This window comes from Pleurodeles waltl, chromosome 1_2 (genome assembly GCF_031143425.1).
Source record: "Pleurodeles waltl isolate 20211129_DDA chromosome 1_2, aPleWal1.hap1.20221129, whole genome shotgun sequence".
In the NCBI taxonomy this organism is placed as follows: Eukaryota; Metazoa; Chordata; class Amphibia; order Caudata; family Salamandridae; genus Pleurodeles; species Pleurodeles waltl.
In genome coordinates, this window is record NC_090437.1 from 984,827,378 (window position 1) to 984,844,429 (window position 17,052).

A 17,052-nucleotide genomic window follows, 5' to 3' on the forward strand; every position below is an offset into this window, starting at 1 on the left:
AGAGCTGTGATCCCTGGTGTTTTAACACAAGGATTCGAAGGCACATAGGTGCGTAGTGCCTCAAGACCACCGGGAGAGAAAGGAAAGATAACGAAGAGACCTGCAAATGTCCACGAAGCATGTTCACCGTCTGGTAATGAGCTTCTCTAACATATGATGCGACCCGAACAAGATCTATTCTGTTACTGTTTAGTTAAATCCTCCACTGGGGTTTCAAGTTGTTTTGGATTCTGATCTGTTTCATTTCTTGGCAAAATCGTTCTTATTCAACGTAGAGTTTTTCACCCTTTTTGGCCAGTCAACGGAGTCATTTATCAGTGGAACGTCTGGGTTAACAGTGGTGATATCCAAGATCATGAGAGTGAGAACTATATTACTTTGACGGAGAAATTTTAAATCTAAACCTGCTTGCTTGCTGCACCGAAGTGCGGACAGCTCAACACCCCAATGCTTTTCATCCCTATTTATGATCAAATGTGGCTGCCTCTAAAGTTAAACAACTGTTCAGGGCACTAGTCCTAAAAAAAGAAGTGGGGGTACTAACCAAGTTAGACTATATACAAGTGACATGGCACACGATATCACAGCATGTGACATCGTGACGTCACAAGTGTCATCACAGGAAGTGACATCTGACCTTTAGACCTCACACATTTTTAGCAGGCCTATAAGGAGTACATTTTAGTGAATTACCAGATTTAACAAATTAGATTTTGCGTCAGGGTTGTGCCAAAAAAGTGACACAACCTGATGCAAAATCTGGGCCTCAATTGCAAACATTTATTTTTTTAAATCTCTGCCACCAAGAATCTGAAACAAGGAGAAACTTGGCAATAGACCTCTTCAGCCTAATTGGTTGCAAAGACAGCATTAAAAAAAAAAAAAACTTATGGGGTTAAGGCACCTGCTGCAGAGAGCTTTGTATGCCCCATAAGTCTCAGAGAATAATTATAATGGTAAGATAACTCTGGTGGTTAACACATTTACTGAAGAGATGTGTGCCATGTCTAGTTCCAGTTTTGAATCAAAGTATGATAGAGATTTAACGTCTCTCATCTAAAGCGCATCATGACAGATTTTTATTTTATGTGGAAAGGTAAGTGGGCTATTGCTGTTAACACGGAGATCCTTTTGCTAATTGCAGTTCATAAATTTTAATCCTTCTAATATAGCACAGTGAGCTATGAAGGACATGTGACTCCTACACCTTGTAACCCTGACTATCCTATGTAACACACCCTGTACATAGATTTACATGTATATGATTTCTTGTCAATGTATAATGTGTACATGTGATGTAAAGTGCTCTGACTCCCTGCTTTGGTACAAGTGGTGCTATAAAAGAAATAAAACATAATATTGATATTTAAATTGGTATTTATGTAAATACAGGAACAGACTAGCATACCTGCCATTCTTACGGTACATGCATATCTGTTATATCCAGGGACTGCTAAAAGTCAAAATCATGTCTCTCTTAAGTACCTCTGAAGTGACAACAAGTTGTGAGCCTTTGTTTCCCCTCCATTGCATTTGCAGGAATGTGTGAGGCTCCATATAGCTCCAGCGAGAACAAAAGGAGTCCTGACAGCCACCTAAGTTTGGCCTTTGTTGTGGCCCCAGCTCGAAATTAAAATAAAAAAGTCCCCCCACTGCCACCTGCACGTTGCTGCCCAGAAGGAAAGCATACAACGTGCAGGCACTGCTGAATGCTTTGCGGTGTTAAAACATTACACCAAGACGAGTTCAGCATATCACAATGTGGCACAACTACTTGGCCGGGTGGACAGTGTCCACCTTGTGAAAATAGTGGGAGGGTGCTGCGTACTTGCGTGTACCCCCGACTTGTGTCCTGCGAATGATGCTTTTCATTGTATATAATTCTGGTGTGGCCACTTTGGTTCTAGTGACCATCGCTCCTGACACGATCAATGAAGGTATTTTGCATATCTTCACTGATGTGTTGTGTCGAATGTTCGACTTAGAAACTAATTACGAAATATTATGTACAAGAAAGTAGCACCTCTACAGCAGAAACCCAAATTCAAGGTCGTGCTGGTCAATAGGGCAGTGCCAGAATGGCTGGTCTTACAGGTCAGGGCGTGGGCCAGGTTTGTGCCTGTTTTTGGGCCTGTGTTATGGTCTGGTGGGCCTTTTTTAGTAATTGCCCTGGTATTACTTCAAACCCTGCCAGAAGCAAGCACACATGCATGCACTCTCCATTACCTTGCAACACAGATGTAGAGTGTGTGTGTGTACAAGTTCAATACTGTCCCTATTTTCAAAATTGGGGTACTTATTAGCTAACTGATTCCTTAATCGGACAGCCACTCTTATTGTGGTGCTTCAGCCTATTTTCTGTCCCAGTCCGACCCTGCCCATACTTTAGTATGGGATATTGTTAGACCTGACATGCCTTAGGGTGGTCACCCCTAACTTTTTGCCTGCCTCCCTCCACTTTTTGGACCCTGTTTTGCTGGCTTTTAGACTCTGCGCACTTTACCACTGCTAACCAGTGCTAAAGTGCATATGCTCTCTCCCTTTTTAAACATGGTAACTTTGGATCATACCTGATTGGACTATTTAATTTACTTATAAGTCCCTAGTAATGTGCACTATATGTGCCTAGGGCCTGTAGATTAAATGCTACTAGTGGGCCTGCAGCACTAGTTGTGCCACCCACTTAAGTAGCCCCCTTAACCATGTCTCAGGCCTGCCATTGCAAGGCCTGTGTGTGCAGTTTCACTGCCTCTTCGACTTGGCATTTAAAAGTACTTGCCAAGCCCAGAGCTCCCCTTTTTCTACATATAAATCACCCCTAATGTGTGCCCTAGGTAACCCCTAGAGCAGGGTGCTGTGTGGGTAAAAGGCAGGACATGTACCTGTGTAGTTATATGTCCTGGTAGTGTAAAACTCCTAAATTCGTTTTTACACTACTGTGAGGCCTGCTCCCTTCATAGGCTAACATTGGGGCTGCCCTCATACATTGTTGAAGTGGCACCTGCTGATCTGAAAGGAGCAGGAAGGTCATATTTAGTATGGCCAGAATGGTAATACAAAATCCTGCTGACTGGTGAAGTCGGATTTAATATTACTATTCTAGAAATGCTACTTTTAGAAAGTGAGCATTTCTTTGCACTTAAATCTTTCTGTGCCTTACAATCCACGTCTGGCTGGACTTGGTTGCCAGCTCCTTGTGCATTCACTCAGACACACCCCCAACACAGGGTACTCAGCCTCACTTGCATACATCTGCATTTTGAATGGGTCTTCCTGGGCTGGGAGGGTGGAGGGCCTGCTCTCACACAAAGGACTGCCACACCCCCTACTGGGACCCTGGCAGACAGGATTCAACTGAAAGGGGACCTGGTGCACTTCTTAGCCACTCTTTGAAGTCTCCCCCACTTCAAAGGCACATTTGGGTATAAAACAGGGCCTCTGCCCTACCTCATCAGACACTTGCTGGAGAAGAAACCTGAACCAGAAACTACATCCTGCCAAGTAGAACTGCCTGGCTGCTCAAAGGACTCACCTGTCTGCTTTTCTACAAAGGACTGCTGCCTTGCTGTTGGCCTGCTGCCTTGCTGAACTCTTGTCTGGATGTAAAAGTGCTCTCCAAGGGCTTGGATAGAGCTTGCCTCCTGTTCCCTGAAGTCTCAGGAACAAAAAGACTTCTGTTTTTCACTTGGACTCTTCGTGCGCTGAAATTTTCGACGCACAGCTTGTTCCGCGGCGAGAAAAACGCCGCACACCGACGCTGACCGACGCGACGCCTTCGGGACGACCGGAACTTCGGCGCATGGGCTCGCAAGGACAACGCCGCCCGACTTCCAGAGGAGAAATCGGCGCAACACCTGCCGTGAGAGCGAAACTTCGACGCACAGCCCCGCGGAACGATGCGCAGCCAGAAAACAAGCAGGAGAATCCACGCACAGACCCGGGACATCTGGTAATCCCCGCGACCCATAGAAAGAGACTGTCCGCGCGCCGGATAACGACGCACGACTTCCCCGCGTGAAAAATAACAACGCAAGTCCGTGTGTGCTGGGGAGAAATCGACGCACACCCAATTTTTCCACGTATCTCTTCTTCTGCGGCCCTTTGTGGAGATTTTCCACTCCAAACCAGGTACTTTGTGCTTGAAAGAGACTTTGTTGGCCTTTTAAAGACTTAAGACACTTTGGCGGTCATTCTGACCGCGGTGGTCCGCAGTCGCCGCCCGCCAAGCGGTTCCCGCCGAAAGACTGCACTGCGGTCAAAAGACCGCGGCGGCCATTCCGGCTTTCCCGCGCGGCCGGCGGCCGACCGCCAGAAGACCGCCGCCCGGCCCAGCGGGACAGCCCCTTCAACAATGTAGCTGGCTCGGAATGGAGCCGGCGGAGTTGAAGGGGTGCGACGGGTGCAGTGGCACCCGTCGCGATTTTCACTGTCTGCTAAGCAGACAGTGAAAATCTTTGTGGGGCCCTGTTAGGGGGCCCCTGCACTGCCCATGCCAGTGGCATGGGCAGTGCAGGGGCCCCCAGGGGCCCCACGGCACCCGTTCCCGCCATCCTAGTTCCGGCGGTGGACACCGCCAGAAACAGGCTGGCGGGAAGGCGGTCGGAATCCCCATGGCGGTGCTGCAAGCAGCGCCGCCATGGCGGGTTCCCTGGGCCAGCGGGAAACCGGCGGGAAACCACCGGCTTCCCTTTTCCGACCGCGGCTTTACCGCCACGGTCAGAATCGCCCAGGAAGCACCGCCAGCCTGTTGGTGGTGCTACCGCCGCACTCCGCCATGGCGGTCATGGACCGCCAAGGTCAGAATGACCCCCTTTATATCACTTTCCAGTGATATCTCAACAATTTCACATTGCATCTTCATTCGTTTTGACCTACAATTATCCTGATAAATATATTTTTCTAAACACTGTGTGGTGTATTTTTTTGGTGCTATATGGTGGTATTGTATGATTTATTGCACAAATACTTTACACATTGCCTTCTAAGTTAAGCCTGACTGCTCGTGCCAAGCTACCAGAGGGTGGGCACAGGCTAATTTTGGATTGTGTGTGACTTACCCTGACTAGAGTGAGGGTTCTTGCTTGGACAGAGGGTAACCTGACAGCCAACCAAAAACCCCATTTCTAACAGATATGATTTTCAAGGAAAGTATGGCGGTTAGTAACCCAGACTGTACGTGTAGAGAAACATATCTGTCTATCTCAATGTATAGAAAGTTTTCATATTAAGTGCATGGGCATTTCTCAACTTCTTATATAAACGAATGCGTAGTACAGCATACTCCGATGCACCCAGAAAGCCATTTAATTAAGAGTGAATATAACCACTAAGAAAAATATTAATGAAAACAGCTGAAAGGCTAATAGGCAGAACATAAATCTAGTAATCCAAATATTATCAGGTAAAGTGCCAACACCATGTTTCGTGAAGAGAACTGGGTCATTCAGAAACAATTTGGGGCAGGATTGCCAAAGTATCTGCATCAGCTCGGTGAGGCAGTAAAACGTGCTTTCCTTCCAGTGTCTTTTGCAGCAAGATGTCTGATATTGATTCTGAAATCTTGTCCAGTACAGTCACTGTTGGAACTTCAAAGATATCCTCAGTGAGTGTTGTTTCAGCCTCAGTGGCGTGCCATGCTTTGGGTTTCCCTTCGCTGTCTGATTTCGGAAACCCACAATCCGTTGCGCTGCTTTTCCTCTTCCTGCACCAGGTGCGGATGCACCCATAGAGCAGTATCATTGCTATGATGATGAGAAGAGCACTGCTGAAGAGCCAGATCACCAAAGACAGATCTACCTTCTTGTTGGCTGGTGATACAGCCCCCCGGGCTAAGGTCTGAAACACAGTGCACTGGTCCCTTGACGGGTGAGTCCCATGGCACGTGACACAGAGGACATAGCTTGTGGCGGGGCTTAACTTCCGAAGGGAAAGGGAACGGTGGCCCACAGGCACCATTTCTTCACGGTGAAAATTCTGTTTTGAAAAACTAGATAAAATACCATTCCAGGTGGTGCGATAAAGTACCCTGTAAAAATTGTCTGGGCAGGCATACTGTTTTGGGGACCAGGCCACCATTGCTGTAGTGACGGCGATGTTCTTAATGACGATGTTCATGTTTGAAGGTTTTGCTGAAACTGTCACCTGTAATGAAAAAAATAGTTGTCATGTTATACCCACTGTTGAAACGTTTTTATTGAAATGCCTTATATTACATTTGTTGGTAAGCCCCATTTTTCAATAGACCGGGAACAATAATGGGAACAAGGATGGCACTGCTGTACGATACCAATTCATAGAATAACTACATTACCACCTGCCACATCACCCCCTAACTTCTGTTACCTTGATGACTTGTTACTAATTTTGAATGGTAGTGTAGAGGATCTTCCAAAGTTGCACAACAATTTTTATGCACACACTACATGTAAGAATTTTTTGTTTCCAGTCACACTAATTATTTAAGAACAGTAGTTACACAGGGGTCAGCCATTCACCACTGGTGTCCCTGGACCTCAAACATTATTGCTCTCCAATTGATTACTCTGAACTTGCACTGTATAATAGTCTCTCAAGGGTGACTTTTATAACCATGGTGTACTCTAGGATGTGGATGTAGGTTTGGAAAGAAGATACAGGATGACACAGTAAAATCACATAGTACACTATGGCCTTCATTGTGAGTAGCCCAGTAGTTGGTGTAATATTTGCTGCATCTGATAAAATCCGACTCTGCTGAAATAATTATTGGGTGAAATTGTACCTGATTATGATTCATTCTTTGGAGAAAACCATGTGGAATGTGATGCTTACTGCACTAAAAGTTGCATATTGTGGTAAATGCTGGGTGTTTTTATATTGCTAGGCTTGACCTGCCTAATATTTATTAAAAAGCATGTAATTACGATAGGTGCAGTAAGAACAGCTGCCACATATATTACAATTAACCTGGCCTCTTGTAATGAGGGCCTAAGTGTCCAGTAGCTGTTCCAGTTAAAATGAATTGATCTTTCTTTACAAGTAGGCAAATTATGGGATGTTAAAAAGGAAGACTAGACAGCCCTTGCCTTTTCTGAAGCCAAGAAAGGACACAGAATAGTTTATCGTGCTCAGAAACCACATCAATATGAATCAGGAGTTATTCTAAAGGTCATTTTGCATTTGCATGTAACAATGATCATGACTGCTGGCAGCCTTCTGATGTTCACCAGTATGTTCTCAGAGAATTTACTGTATCAGATGTATCAATTGCAGCTTAAGCTATTGTTTGATACAATGTAGCTCCTGTGCTAATGCTAGGTTTGTCGACCTAGTTTCCTTGCCAGCTATAGGTTTAAGAGGAGCAGCTCACTAAGGCCAAGGCAGAGCTGCAGCAGTCTTGACCAAAATCTAGTATTCTACCTCCCAAAACTAAATTAGATCCCAACTGACAAGTAGAATTGCTAATGATTCACACAGTGAACTGGACAGCTGCTTTCACAGCAAAAGTCTACAAGTAGCAAAGATAAGATAATATTTTGGAAAGTCTTTTCCAATATAGTTTCCCCTACACTCTGCAGGGTTTACCTCCACGTCTTTACTCTCTGAATCAAACCATTCTGAACTAGCCACTGTTTCAGGACAAACATACTCTTGATGAAATGCCCAGGGAGTAATTTATCTTTTAAGAGAGCAGAAGTTATCATAATTAACCGCTTTATCCTCTCGTCCTCAGATTATCTTTCTGTGGTTTAGGATGGGGGATGGAAAGAACAGGAAGAGGCCTCTAGATGTTAACACTTCCTGTCAAGTTTCCCCTTGGCTACTAGAAGCGAGATAAACACCATCAAACGATAAGTGTGTTTGAGTGTACAGAAACACAAAACAATGCTCCTCTTGTACAACTTACCTGCCCAGGGTGACTGTAGAAAAACACACCATTGTCCGAAAAAGTGATGGTGTGCGCATCCGCAACAGTAATCTTTCTAGACGTGAACATGTATGCGCATACTGCCAAGGCTGCGATCTGTAGATTCTTGGCAGCAATGGATGCTAAAAGTACCCCAGATGCAGAACCCAGTGCTGGGAGATTGAATTTACATGTGTGCTACGCAGTGAATCCTTCGGTAAATGAAACTAATCCCCCTACTGCCTTAAATGAATCACATGGAAACTCTGATATACAAAGACGTGCTCCAAACCAGCCAATGTTGGATGTATAAACCCTGCTGAGACCTTATTGTGTATTCTGAGAGTCAGAATAAAACAGGAGGATGCTGCGAATGCCAACCCACTTACAACACCCAGTTATGTATGGACATAGTTGCATTCACAGCATTTTCCTGGAGTTCCTTGATCATAGGTGAGATTCACCTTATAGGTAATGACTGGACGAGGAGCATGGATATAGAAGACTTGTGTATGTACTGCATTTATTTCCTCTGAGCGACTTTGACACTTGTGCCAACCTATCAAGAGAGTACTAGAGATTCTTCACCCACCATTTTACCTTGTGTGGTAATGTGCTGTCTCATGGGAGCTAAATCAAAGCTCACATCAAAATTGTAGCCTGCCTTCTCCATTGTCTAACACTTCAATTTCTTACACTAGTTATACCACTGGATTGCGTTAGAGACTGTTTAGAAGACTAGAAAGAATAGGATTCCTGAACCAGGAAGAATTGTAAAAGAAAAAGCATGCATAATCCAGGAATTTCAGGAGACACACAGCCCATTCAGTCTAAAGAGGGCGCTTGGGATGTATTTATATTGGAAAGAAGAGAAAGAGTGGCATAAATATAGGTATTATGTATGTATGAGGCTTATAGAGTGCACACCTAGCTACAAAGCAAAGGAGTTCTGCACGTTGGTGCTGGACACCGTGGTAAAAGATGGACGGGAGGGAGCTGTTAGTGGAGGAAGATGGTTGGGGGAGGTTGGCAGAGCATGGGGTGGTGCAGAAGTAAACGGGATGGGGATGGAGGAGTATTCTTCAGAGAGTTCTAGAGTTGTGATTCAGAGTTGCTCAACTCTGTGGTCATGGTAAAACCGCATGCGTTTTTACCGTTATGGGTAAACCCCAAAAGAATGTGGAATTTCTGCGTGAGACTGACTTTTCCAGTTTAAAACCACGTGGAATTCCTTATCCCATACAGCTTTGCAACATACACGTGCCACCGTCTCTGAGCAGCTGTAAATGTGTGCACAAGCCTACAGATGAGGTGGTGGACGAGGGAGGGGAGTAAGGGTGAGAAGGGGAAGGTTTATTTCTAGCAGGGGGACCTTGCCAGGGCTTAACCTTCTTTTTTAATTCCTATAAATAACCCTTTAGGTAGGCCCTAAGTGCTGATAGCACAGGGTGCACAGTATTTAAAAAGTAGGACATGTGTACTCAAGTTCTACATGTCTTGGCAGTGATAACTCTTCAAAGTCGTTTTTCACTGTGGCAAGGTTCTCCAAGCACCTTCTATTGTATAACTTCAGTTTAGGAATAGCTAGCACCATGATTCAAGGACTCAAACCAATAGGAATGTAGCATCCAATCCAATGGTAAACTCAGATTTTCAATTACTATACTGAAAATGCCACTTTTAGAATGTTGGCATTTTCCTGCTTAAAGCCTCTCGTAGCCCTTTCAGAGATAATTACTTGGCAGCTTGCTGGGTGGTGTGAAGTGTTCTTAAGAAAAATTAACAAAAAGGCTTGGCTGGGAGGAGGTCTGACCTCCTCCTGGCAGGATGGCCTGGAGGTGTGCCCACCAACTTAGTCCTGACACTACCATTGTCTAAGTAGCCAGTGTGTCACCACTCCCAGGGAAGGGGAAACTTGTCCCAGAACTGGTTTTGCAGGAGAATTTGCTAATTATAATGGAAACACTTCAGGGTGTGCCCATAGCTCTGACCCATGGCAGAAAGGTTCTAACATCTTGGATTTGGGAAGAGATATGCACTGTGGGATTGTTTGGTGCGAAACTCACAGGAAACGATATAAGAGTGGGCAGGGTTGCCTGTGGGAATTTTACTCAAATTGGTTAGGGAGTCCTCCCCACGCACAAACTGCACCTGCTGAAACCTGGCTTCGGAAATAAGACTACACCTACTGTAATCTGTGGTAAAAGACCCCAGGGGCTCGACCTGCTTCCACATATATCCAGGGGTGATTTCTAAGGGCCAGTTGGCTAACTACCCTAAATGCTGGAAAGCACCCCAAAACTGCTGGTTCAAGCTGAGTAGTTCCAACTGCAGTTTCCCTGGAATTAGTGGGTGGCGATTGGGAAACTGGGACCTAACCCTTAAGTGGTGCTCAAAGGTTGTGAACTATTGGCTGGTATCGTAGTGTATTTATTTTCCTCCTAAGATCGCAAGACTAGGCACCTAGAACTCTTTCCATAAGAACCAGAGCCTACTGTTTGACCACTGCCAAACTACAGTCACCATTGCATCACTGGTCATTCAACTTGCTGGCTTGCCTCACTGAAAGCTACTGGAGTTCCAGAAAAGTTTGTAAATCCCAAAGCGGAGGATTTCACCTGGACCAATGCCAAGTAGCACCCCACTGTTGCTGAGCCCTCCATTAGATCCAGCAGGCAGCCCACCCTGCAGACAAGAAAATTCCTCCAGAAAAAACACAGTCAGCAGGTAAATTTTTACCAGTTTCAACCTTGTGTCTGTAGCTGACCTGGGCTCCATTGTAGATAGCCTTAACTTTTGACTTGGACCTGGTCAAGTGTGACTAGATACCCATGGTTGGCGCTTTGCACTTTTTGGTGCTAGAAAACAGTAAAACACATAAAAATAATATCTCTGCTTCCCTAGATCCAGTTTTTGTTGTTTCAGTGTCTATTTGCCCATTTCATTTTATACTATTTTTATAAAGAAGAATGGGAATTTTATTGTGTTGTGTCTTTGACTTATTCATTGTTTTGATAAAGTAAATGCTTTACCCTTGTATCTTTTGAGTTAAGCCTGACTTCTCAGTGCCTCAGCTGCCTAGGACAGAGCTGAACTCTAAAGTAAGGTAACCTAACTGCATCTGATACAGAATAGGGACATTATTACTTGAAAAAGTCCCACAACCACTCTAACTAATAATCCACTTTCTCACATTGATTTTCCAGCTGGGGTTGGGGGAGGTTCAGTACTTGTGTTTAGCAGTACCAATCATTTTGTAATCTGGAGATTAAAAATCCCTAAATTGACACAAAGCAAATTAGATTGTCATTAATTGGGTCATTTTTTGACTTTTCATAATTCTACTGATTCAAGTTTTTGCACCTTTTAAACTGTAAAGGGAACAAAGGAAGCTCAATCTGACTAAGTTGCCCACCCTCACAGTGGTGGAGTAGAAGTCCTTATGCAGGGGCAGGCAACTCAACTTGGGTCATCAGGTAGAGGAAGGAGACTTTGTCAAGGCCCTCAAGGCCTAGGGGAAGCTAAACTAGCCAGGATCACCTCTGAAACAGAGGACACTTCAGAGGTGGAGAATGAGGAAGGGGACAACATGTCTCAGCAAACATTTGTAAGAGTACCCTCCAGAACTGGGAGTGAGAGAAGCTCAGCTGCACTAGCATTTCTCAAAGTGTTCTCCACCAAAGGAAGCTAGAAGCTGGCATAGAAGCCCAGGAATTGAAGGAAAAAACCCTGCCCTTAAGGAGAAGAGCCTGGCCCTCAAAAAATGCGGGTCAGCTTGGGCTCGACGCCCAAAGTAAATGGTTACAGCGGAACAGAAGATGTTTTCAGGAGGCTCTCATTGCCCTCACATGCCCAAAGGCACTGTTCCTAGCTTTGTGGAGGGAAATAACATTGATAAATGGTTTTCTTTATTCTAAAAGGCTTGCAGGATATGCAAGGTGGGTCCACAACCGGGTTGCTTTACTGTGGGTATTGTCCCCTATTGCATATATAGATAAGGCTTCTGACTTTAAAGAAGAGAGGCTGCAACATTTCACACATGAAATGTGCCCAGATAGAGAAGTTGGGTTTCACACCTGAACACTATAATAAATAATAATTCAGAAACTCTCCCAAAGACCCACAGCAGTCTTGAGTAGATTTTGTGGATGTCTCAGTTAAGGCACTAGAAGGCTGGATTCAAGGTAACCACTTACTGTTAGACATGACATCCTTGTTGTGTTCTTCCTGCAAACATTTTGCATTAAACCCTCCTGTTTCATGTTTTCTGAACTAGTTTTGTTGGCATTAGGACTATGTGCACTTTACCACTGCTAACCAGTGCTAATGTGCACGTGCTCTCTCCCTTAAACAAGTAAAATAGGTCTACATCTGATTTTCACATGTTATCTACTAGTACATCCCTAGTAAAGAGGTGCTACATGTACCTAAGGCCTGTAACTGAAATACTACTACCGGTCCTGCAGCACACATTGTGCCACCTACTAAAGTAGCACTTTAAAACATGTATTAGGCCTGCCATTTCAACCTGTAGCTCAGTTTTAAACTACCATTTTGATGTGGTAAAATAAACCTTTTTCCAGACCTAAACATTCCTTTTTAATATGTTGTTAGCCCTGAGGTAGGCTCTTGACAGCCGATAGGGCAGGGTGCATTGTATTAGAAAAAAAAAGTAGGACATGTATTTTAGGTTTTACATGTCCTGGTAGAGAAAAATTCCTAGCTTCATTTTTCACTACTGTAAGGCCTACCTCACCCATAGATTAACATTGTGTTACCTTATTATATTTAATAAATGCTAACATTGGATTGGGAGCAGGTGGAAATTTTTATGTTTTGACTCAAATGAATTGTAGTTTAAGATCCTCTTTAATGCTAAGAAAGGTTAAGTCACAATTCTGGAAATACCATTTTTAGAAAGTTGGTATTTTCTTGCCCTAACCATTTGGTGCCTACTGCCAATGTCCCAGGGTACCTGACTGTAAATTGCTCTGCTATTTGTGTTATATATTACTCCCAGACAGTGTGACAAAGGAGACTAGGGCCCTCATTCTAACCCCGGCGGTCTCAGACCGCCGGGGCCAGGGTCGGCGGGAGCACCGCCGACAGACCGGCGGTGCCCTGCAGGGCATTCTGACCGCGGCGGTTTGGCCGCGGTCAGAAAGGGTAAACCGGCGGTCTCCCGCCGGTTTACCGCTGCCCTTAGAATCCCCCATGGTGGCGCAGCTTGCTGCGCCGCCATGGGGGATTCTGACACCCCCTACCGCCATCCTGTTCCTGGCGGTTCGCCCGCCAGGAACAGGATGGCGTTAGGGGGTGCCGCGGGGCCCCTGGGGGCCCCACAAAGTATTTCAGTGTCTGCCTAGCAGACACTGAAATACGCGACGGGTGCAACTGCACCCGTCGCACCTTCCCACTCCGCCGGCTCAATTCTGAGCCGCATCTTAGTGGGAAGGTTGATTTGCCCTGGGCTGGCGGGTGGCCTTTTGGCGGCCGCCCGCCAGCCCAGGGCAAATCCCAAAATACCCTCAGCGGTCTTTCAACCGCGGAGCGGTATTTTGGTGGGGGAACTTCGGCGGGCGGCCTCCGCCGCCCGCCGAAGTTAGAATCACCCCCTAGGTGTTGGCAGCATGGCTGGAAGTGGAGCTGTTTCCTTCCCCACTGACACTTGGGGTGAATGCAGCACACAATAGAACCTGATACTAGTCATTTGTTACCCCAGACGTCTTGGAGCCTTAACAGGGGAAGGGAAGAACATTCCAGAACTAAATGTGGGGATAGCCCAGGATGTTCTACCCACTTCAAATGCTGGGACCAGGTATAAATATTGTATCCTAAAAGTACATTCTTGGACTTGTAGAATTCTTCTGAAGGGCTGCCTTGACACCCAGAGGATTGCCCTGCTCCTTGAGGCCTGCCTTGCTCCCCAGAGACCTGCCTTGCTGCTACCAGAGGACTACACTGCTGCTTGAGGCCTGCATTGCTTTCCAGAGGACTGCCCTGCTGCCTGAGGCCTGCTTTGCTGCTTGAACACAGGACTACCTGAGTGACTCTAAGAGTTAGTTGAATGGCCTCCTGTGGGAGGTAGAGGGACATAACAAGCTCTAGAGACATTGAACCAGCACATAATTTGTAAAAATTCTCAGGAGGCCACTGCAGCCTGCACACCCCATTGCACCTGCCAGTGCTGCCAATATCCGTGCCAACACAACTAATAACCATTACACAGATTCCAACAAGTGTGACTATTGAGACTAGTCCAGGCCACCCAAAGCTACATTTAATTTCTATTAGATTGTTAAATGCTGTTGTTGTGCTCATCTCAAAATCAGACAGCACCACTATGTGGTAGACTGTCATTAATTCCAGTACTGAGAAATAATTGTTGATGCTGAGCACAGGAAACCACCAGCTGAAATTAAGCGCTACCTCGAACACTACACCTGGCCTCTGCTGGAATGAGTCCTAGCCTCTCAAGTGGTGCCCCATAGTCCAGGGTCAGGACGGACGGGGTGGGCGGAAGAGGTATGAGTGCCTTATTGGCTGTCTTGAAGGGGGTTTCATCCTCTTATATAATTTTTCAGAATTGTGTTAGCATTTTGTCCCATGCTGCAGCAGTAGGCTTTATGTGAAGGCACCGTGCCTCTTCATGGTGAAGGTTAGCACTTTCGGCCTCTCCCCATCTCAGTAGTGCTTTACACGGTTGGGTGAGTGTAGGGGATTGGGGATTCCACCAGTGTAGTGTGATGGAGTGTTTCACGAGTAGGAGGGCCAGATTTACAAATCAAGCTTGCACTGTTTGATTCTTCCCTGTTATAAATCCCCAAGGAAGCTGCTGCCCATATATTCAAGTGGGGGGAGTTCTGTGATCATGACAGGAGCGTTGTGGACGACCTGCCAGTAATGCATCAGTGTAAGGCAGAACCAGAGCATGTTTTGGAAGTCCGCTGTGTTGGACCGGCATCTCTGATTTGGGTAACTGGGATAATGTGGTTATGTTTTGACTAGGTGAGGGCTGGTGGCCAGGACTTGCATGGAGTAAGCCGCAAGTTTAGGGAGCTCTGGGACCCGGGCCGCTTACCCACGTCCTTGACCCATCCTGAACCGGATTTAAGCAGAGAATATGCTGCTGACTTCCCCAAGACCTTGGGAACCCTGATAGGAGCCGCCAGAGTTGGAAATAAAACCTTAAACTAATTATTTTACTCTCGTCTCGCGGTGCATCCAAAATGGCAGCCGGCTCCGGAGAGCGAGAATTAACAGCGACGTTTTAAGACAGCATGCCCCGAAAATAGCAGGGACCATCAGGCGCAGGAATCGGACGGGAAAGGAAGCTGTGGGACTCCCGGAAAGGGGTACAGGAGCTCCAGGGTGTAAACTCAGGGCCACGAGGGCTCACGCGCTTAGGAGGGAAAAGGCGACTGAGCGGGCCGGAGAGGTATCCAACACAGATTGCGACTCGCTACCAAACGGAGCCCCGGCAAGACTGGGGCGATGCTGCCTCGCGGAACCTGGCAGACAGTGAGAGACCATCGGGCGCAATGGACAGTGAGCATTTCAGTCGACTTGGCCGGTAGGAGCGAGATGTATCGGTAAGGTCAGGGGTAATGACAGATTAGAGCAATAGGGAGGATACTAACCCCTGGGCCCACGCTAAGCAAACAACGCATGTGATTCCACTAAAAAGGGACTGGCGAGCCCAATAATCGGACCAGTAGCTGAGACATAAACACAGCGCATGAGACGCAGCCAAGGGCCCTGAAGGGTGATGTCACAGAACAAATAAGAAGAGCTTTTGAACTCCCAATAGCACAGTGGTGTGAACAACTAACTAAAACCGAACACTGGCTCTTCTCTGCAAAAATAAATCACCTTATAAGTCGGACTTACAGTAGGGGAGCGAGCACTGGGAAAATAAGCTTTGCCATACAATGGGGAAGATGCTAAAAAAAAAGAGAAAGCGACATGGGAGGACTCCTACACCCCAGACTGCGCGCAGGGAGCACAGCCCGATAACACATAATGTACCAGAGGTGGAAAACATTGAACCGACTCTCCAAGATGTGCTTCAAGCCATAGCCGCATCCCGAACAGCGTTGGAAGTCAAGATTGACACACTAAGCATAGATCTGGGCCTCTTACGGGATGACCATAAGCGGTTGGCAGAAAGAGTCACCACGACAGAACGAGACCTGGTAGAAGCAATCCCCAACCTGCCGCTAGCAAACAACAAGCTGAATGTAATGGACAACCTGGTCAAAGCGCTGGAGAGTAGAGCGGAGGACGCAGAAAACAGGGCGAGATGCAATAACATCAGAATCATGGGGATCCCGGAAAAAAGTGAAGGCCCTGACATGGTGGAGTTCCTGGAGACCTGGATTCAGTCAGTTGTTGCCCTGGAGGGGCTGTCCACATTTTTTGCCTTGGAGAGAGCTCACAGAGTACCCAGCAGAATGCCACCTCCGGGGGCTCCCCCGAGACCAGTGATAGCTAGACTTCTCCACTTTCGAGACAGAGATCACATACTGCGTCAAGCACGGCAGCAGGGTACGCTGACAATTGAGAACAGTAAAGTATCCATCTTCCCAGATTTCTCCCGGGACGTGCAACGACGACGAGCGGACTATAACTCTGTGAAGCGCAAACTTTGCGACCTGGAGATCCCTTATTCAATGCTGTATCCGGCTAGACTTCGGGTGGTCACCCCGACTGGCACAGAATTCTTCTCCACACCGGAAGATACTTGGTCTTGGTTGGAATCTCAAACAACACCAGACCCGACTAACAACTCGCAAGAAACAAAGGCGTCCTAGATTGAGAAGGCGACAGGTAACACAAAGAAGTGACCCACCTAACCCAGATGAAGTACAAAAAGAAAGACGACGTGTGGTGGAAGCGGTGGCAATGCTGGGTGAAGGAACTAGGAGATCAAACATGGCTTCACCCTTGAGCTCACAGAAAGAAGATGACCATTTGGATTCTGATAACAAGACTGCGACCTCCACCCAATTGAGTGTTATCCTACCTATGATTACCCCTGGAACAGCGGATGAAATAATCTGAATAAGAAGCACTGGTACAGACTGCCCACACCGCCGCTAACAGTCATTTAGCAGAAACTCCATATGATGAGATGGCTTGGCAGGCGAAACGCATCTTGCCTATAA

At 46.3% G+C, this 17,052-nt stretch overlaps 1 protein-coding gene across 1 annotated transcript in view; it reads right to left on the bottom strand.

The window, feature by feature from the left end:
- Positions 1-5,254: 5,254 nt before the first annotated feature.
- Positions 5,255-17,052, bottom strand: part of FNDC9 (fibronectin type III domain containing 9) — a 97,926-nt gene continuing 86,128 nt past the window's right edge. The window contains exon 2 of the mRNA XM_069234602.1: positions 5,255-6,141. Coding sequence (XP_069090703.1) covers positions 5,440-6,114 — 675 coding nt within the window. The 5' untranslated portion in view covers positions 6,115-6,141 and the 3' untranslated portion in view covers positions 5,255-5,439. The remainder of the gene's footprint in view (positions 6,142-17,052) is intronic.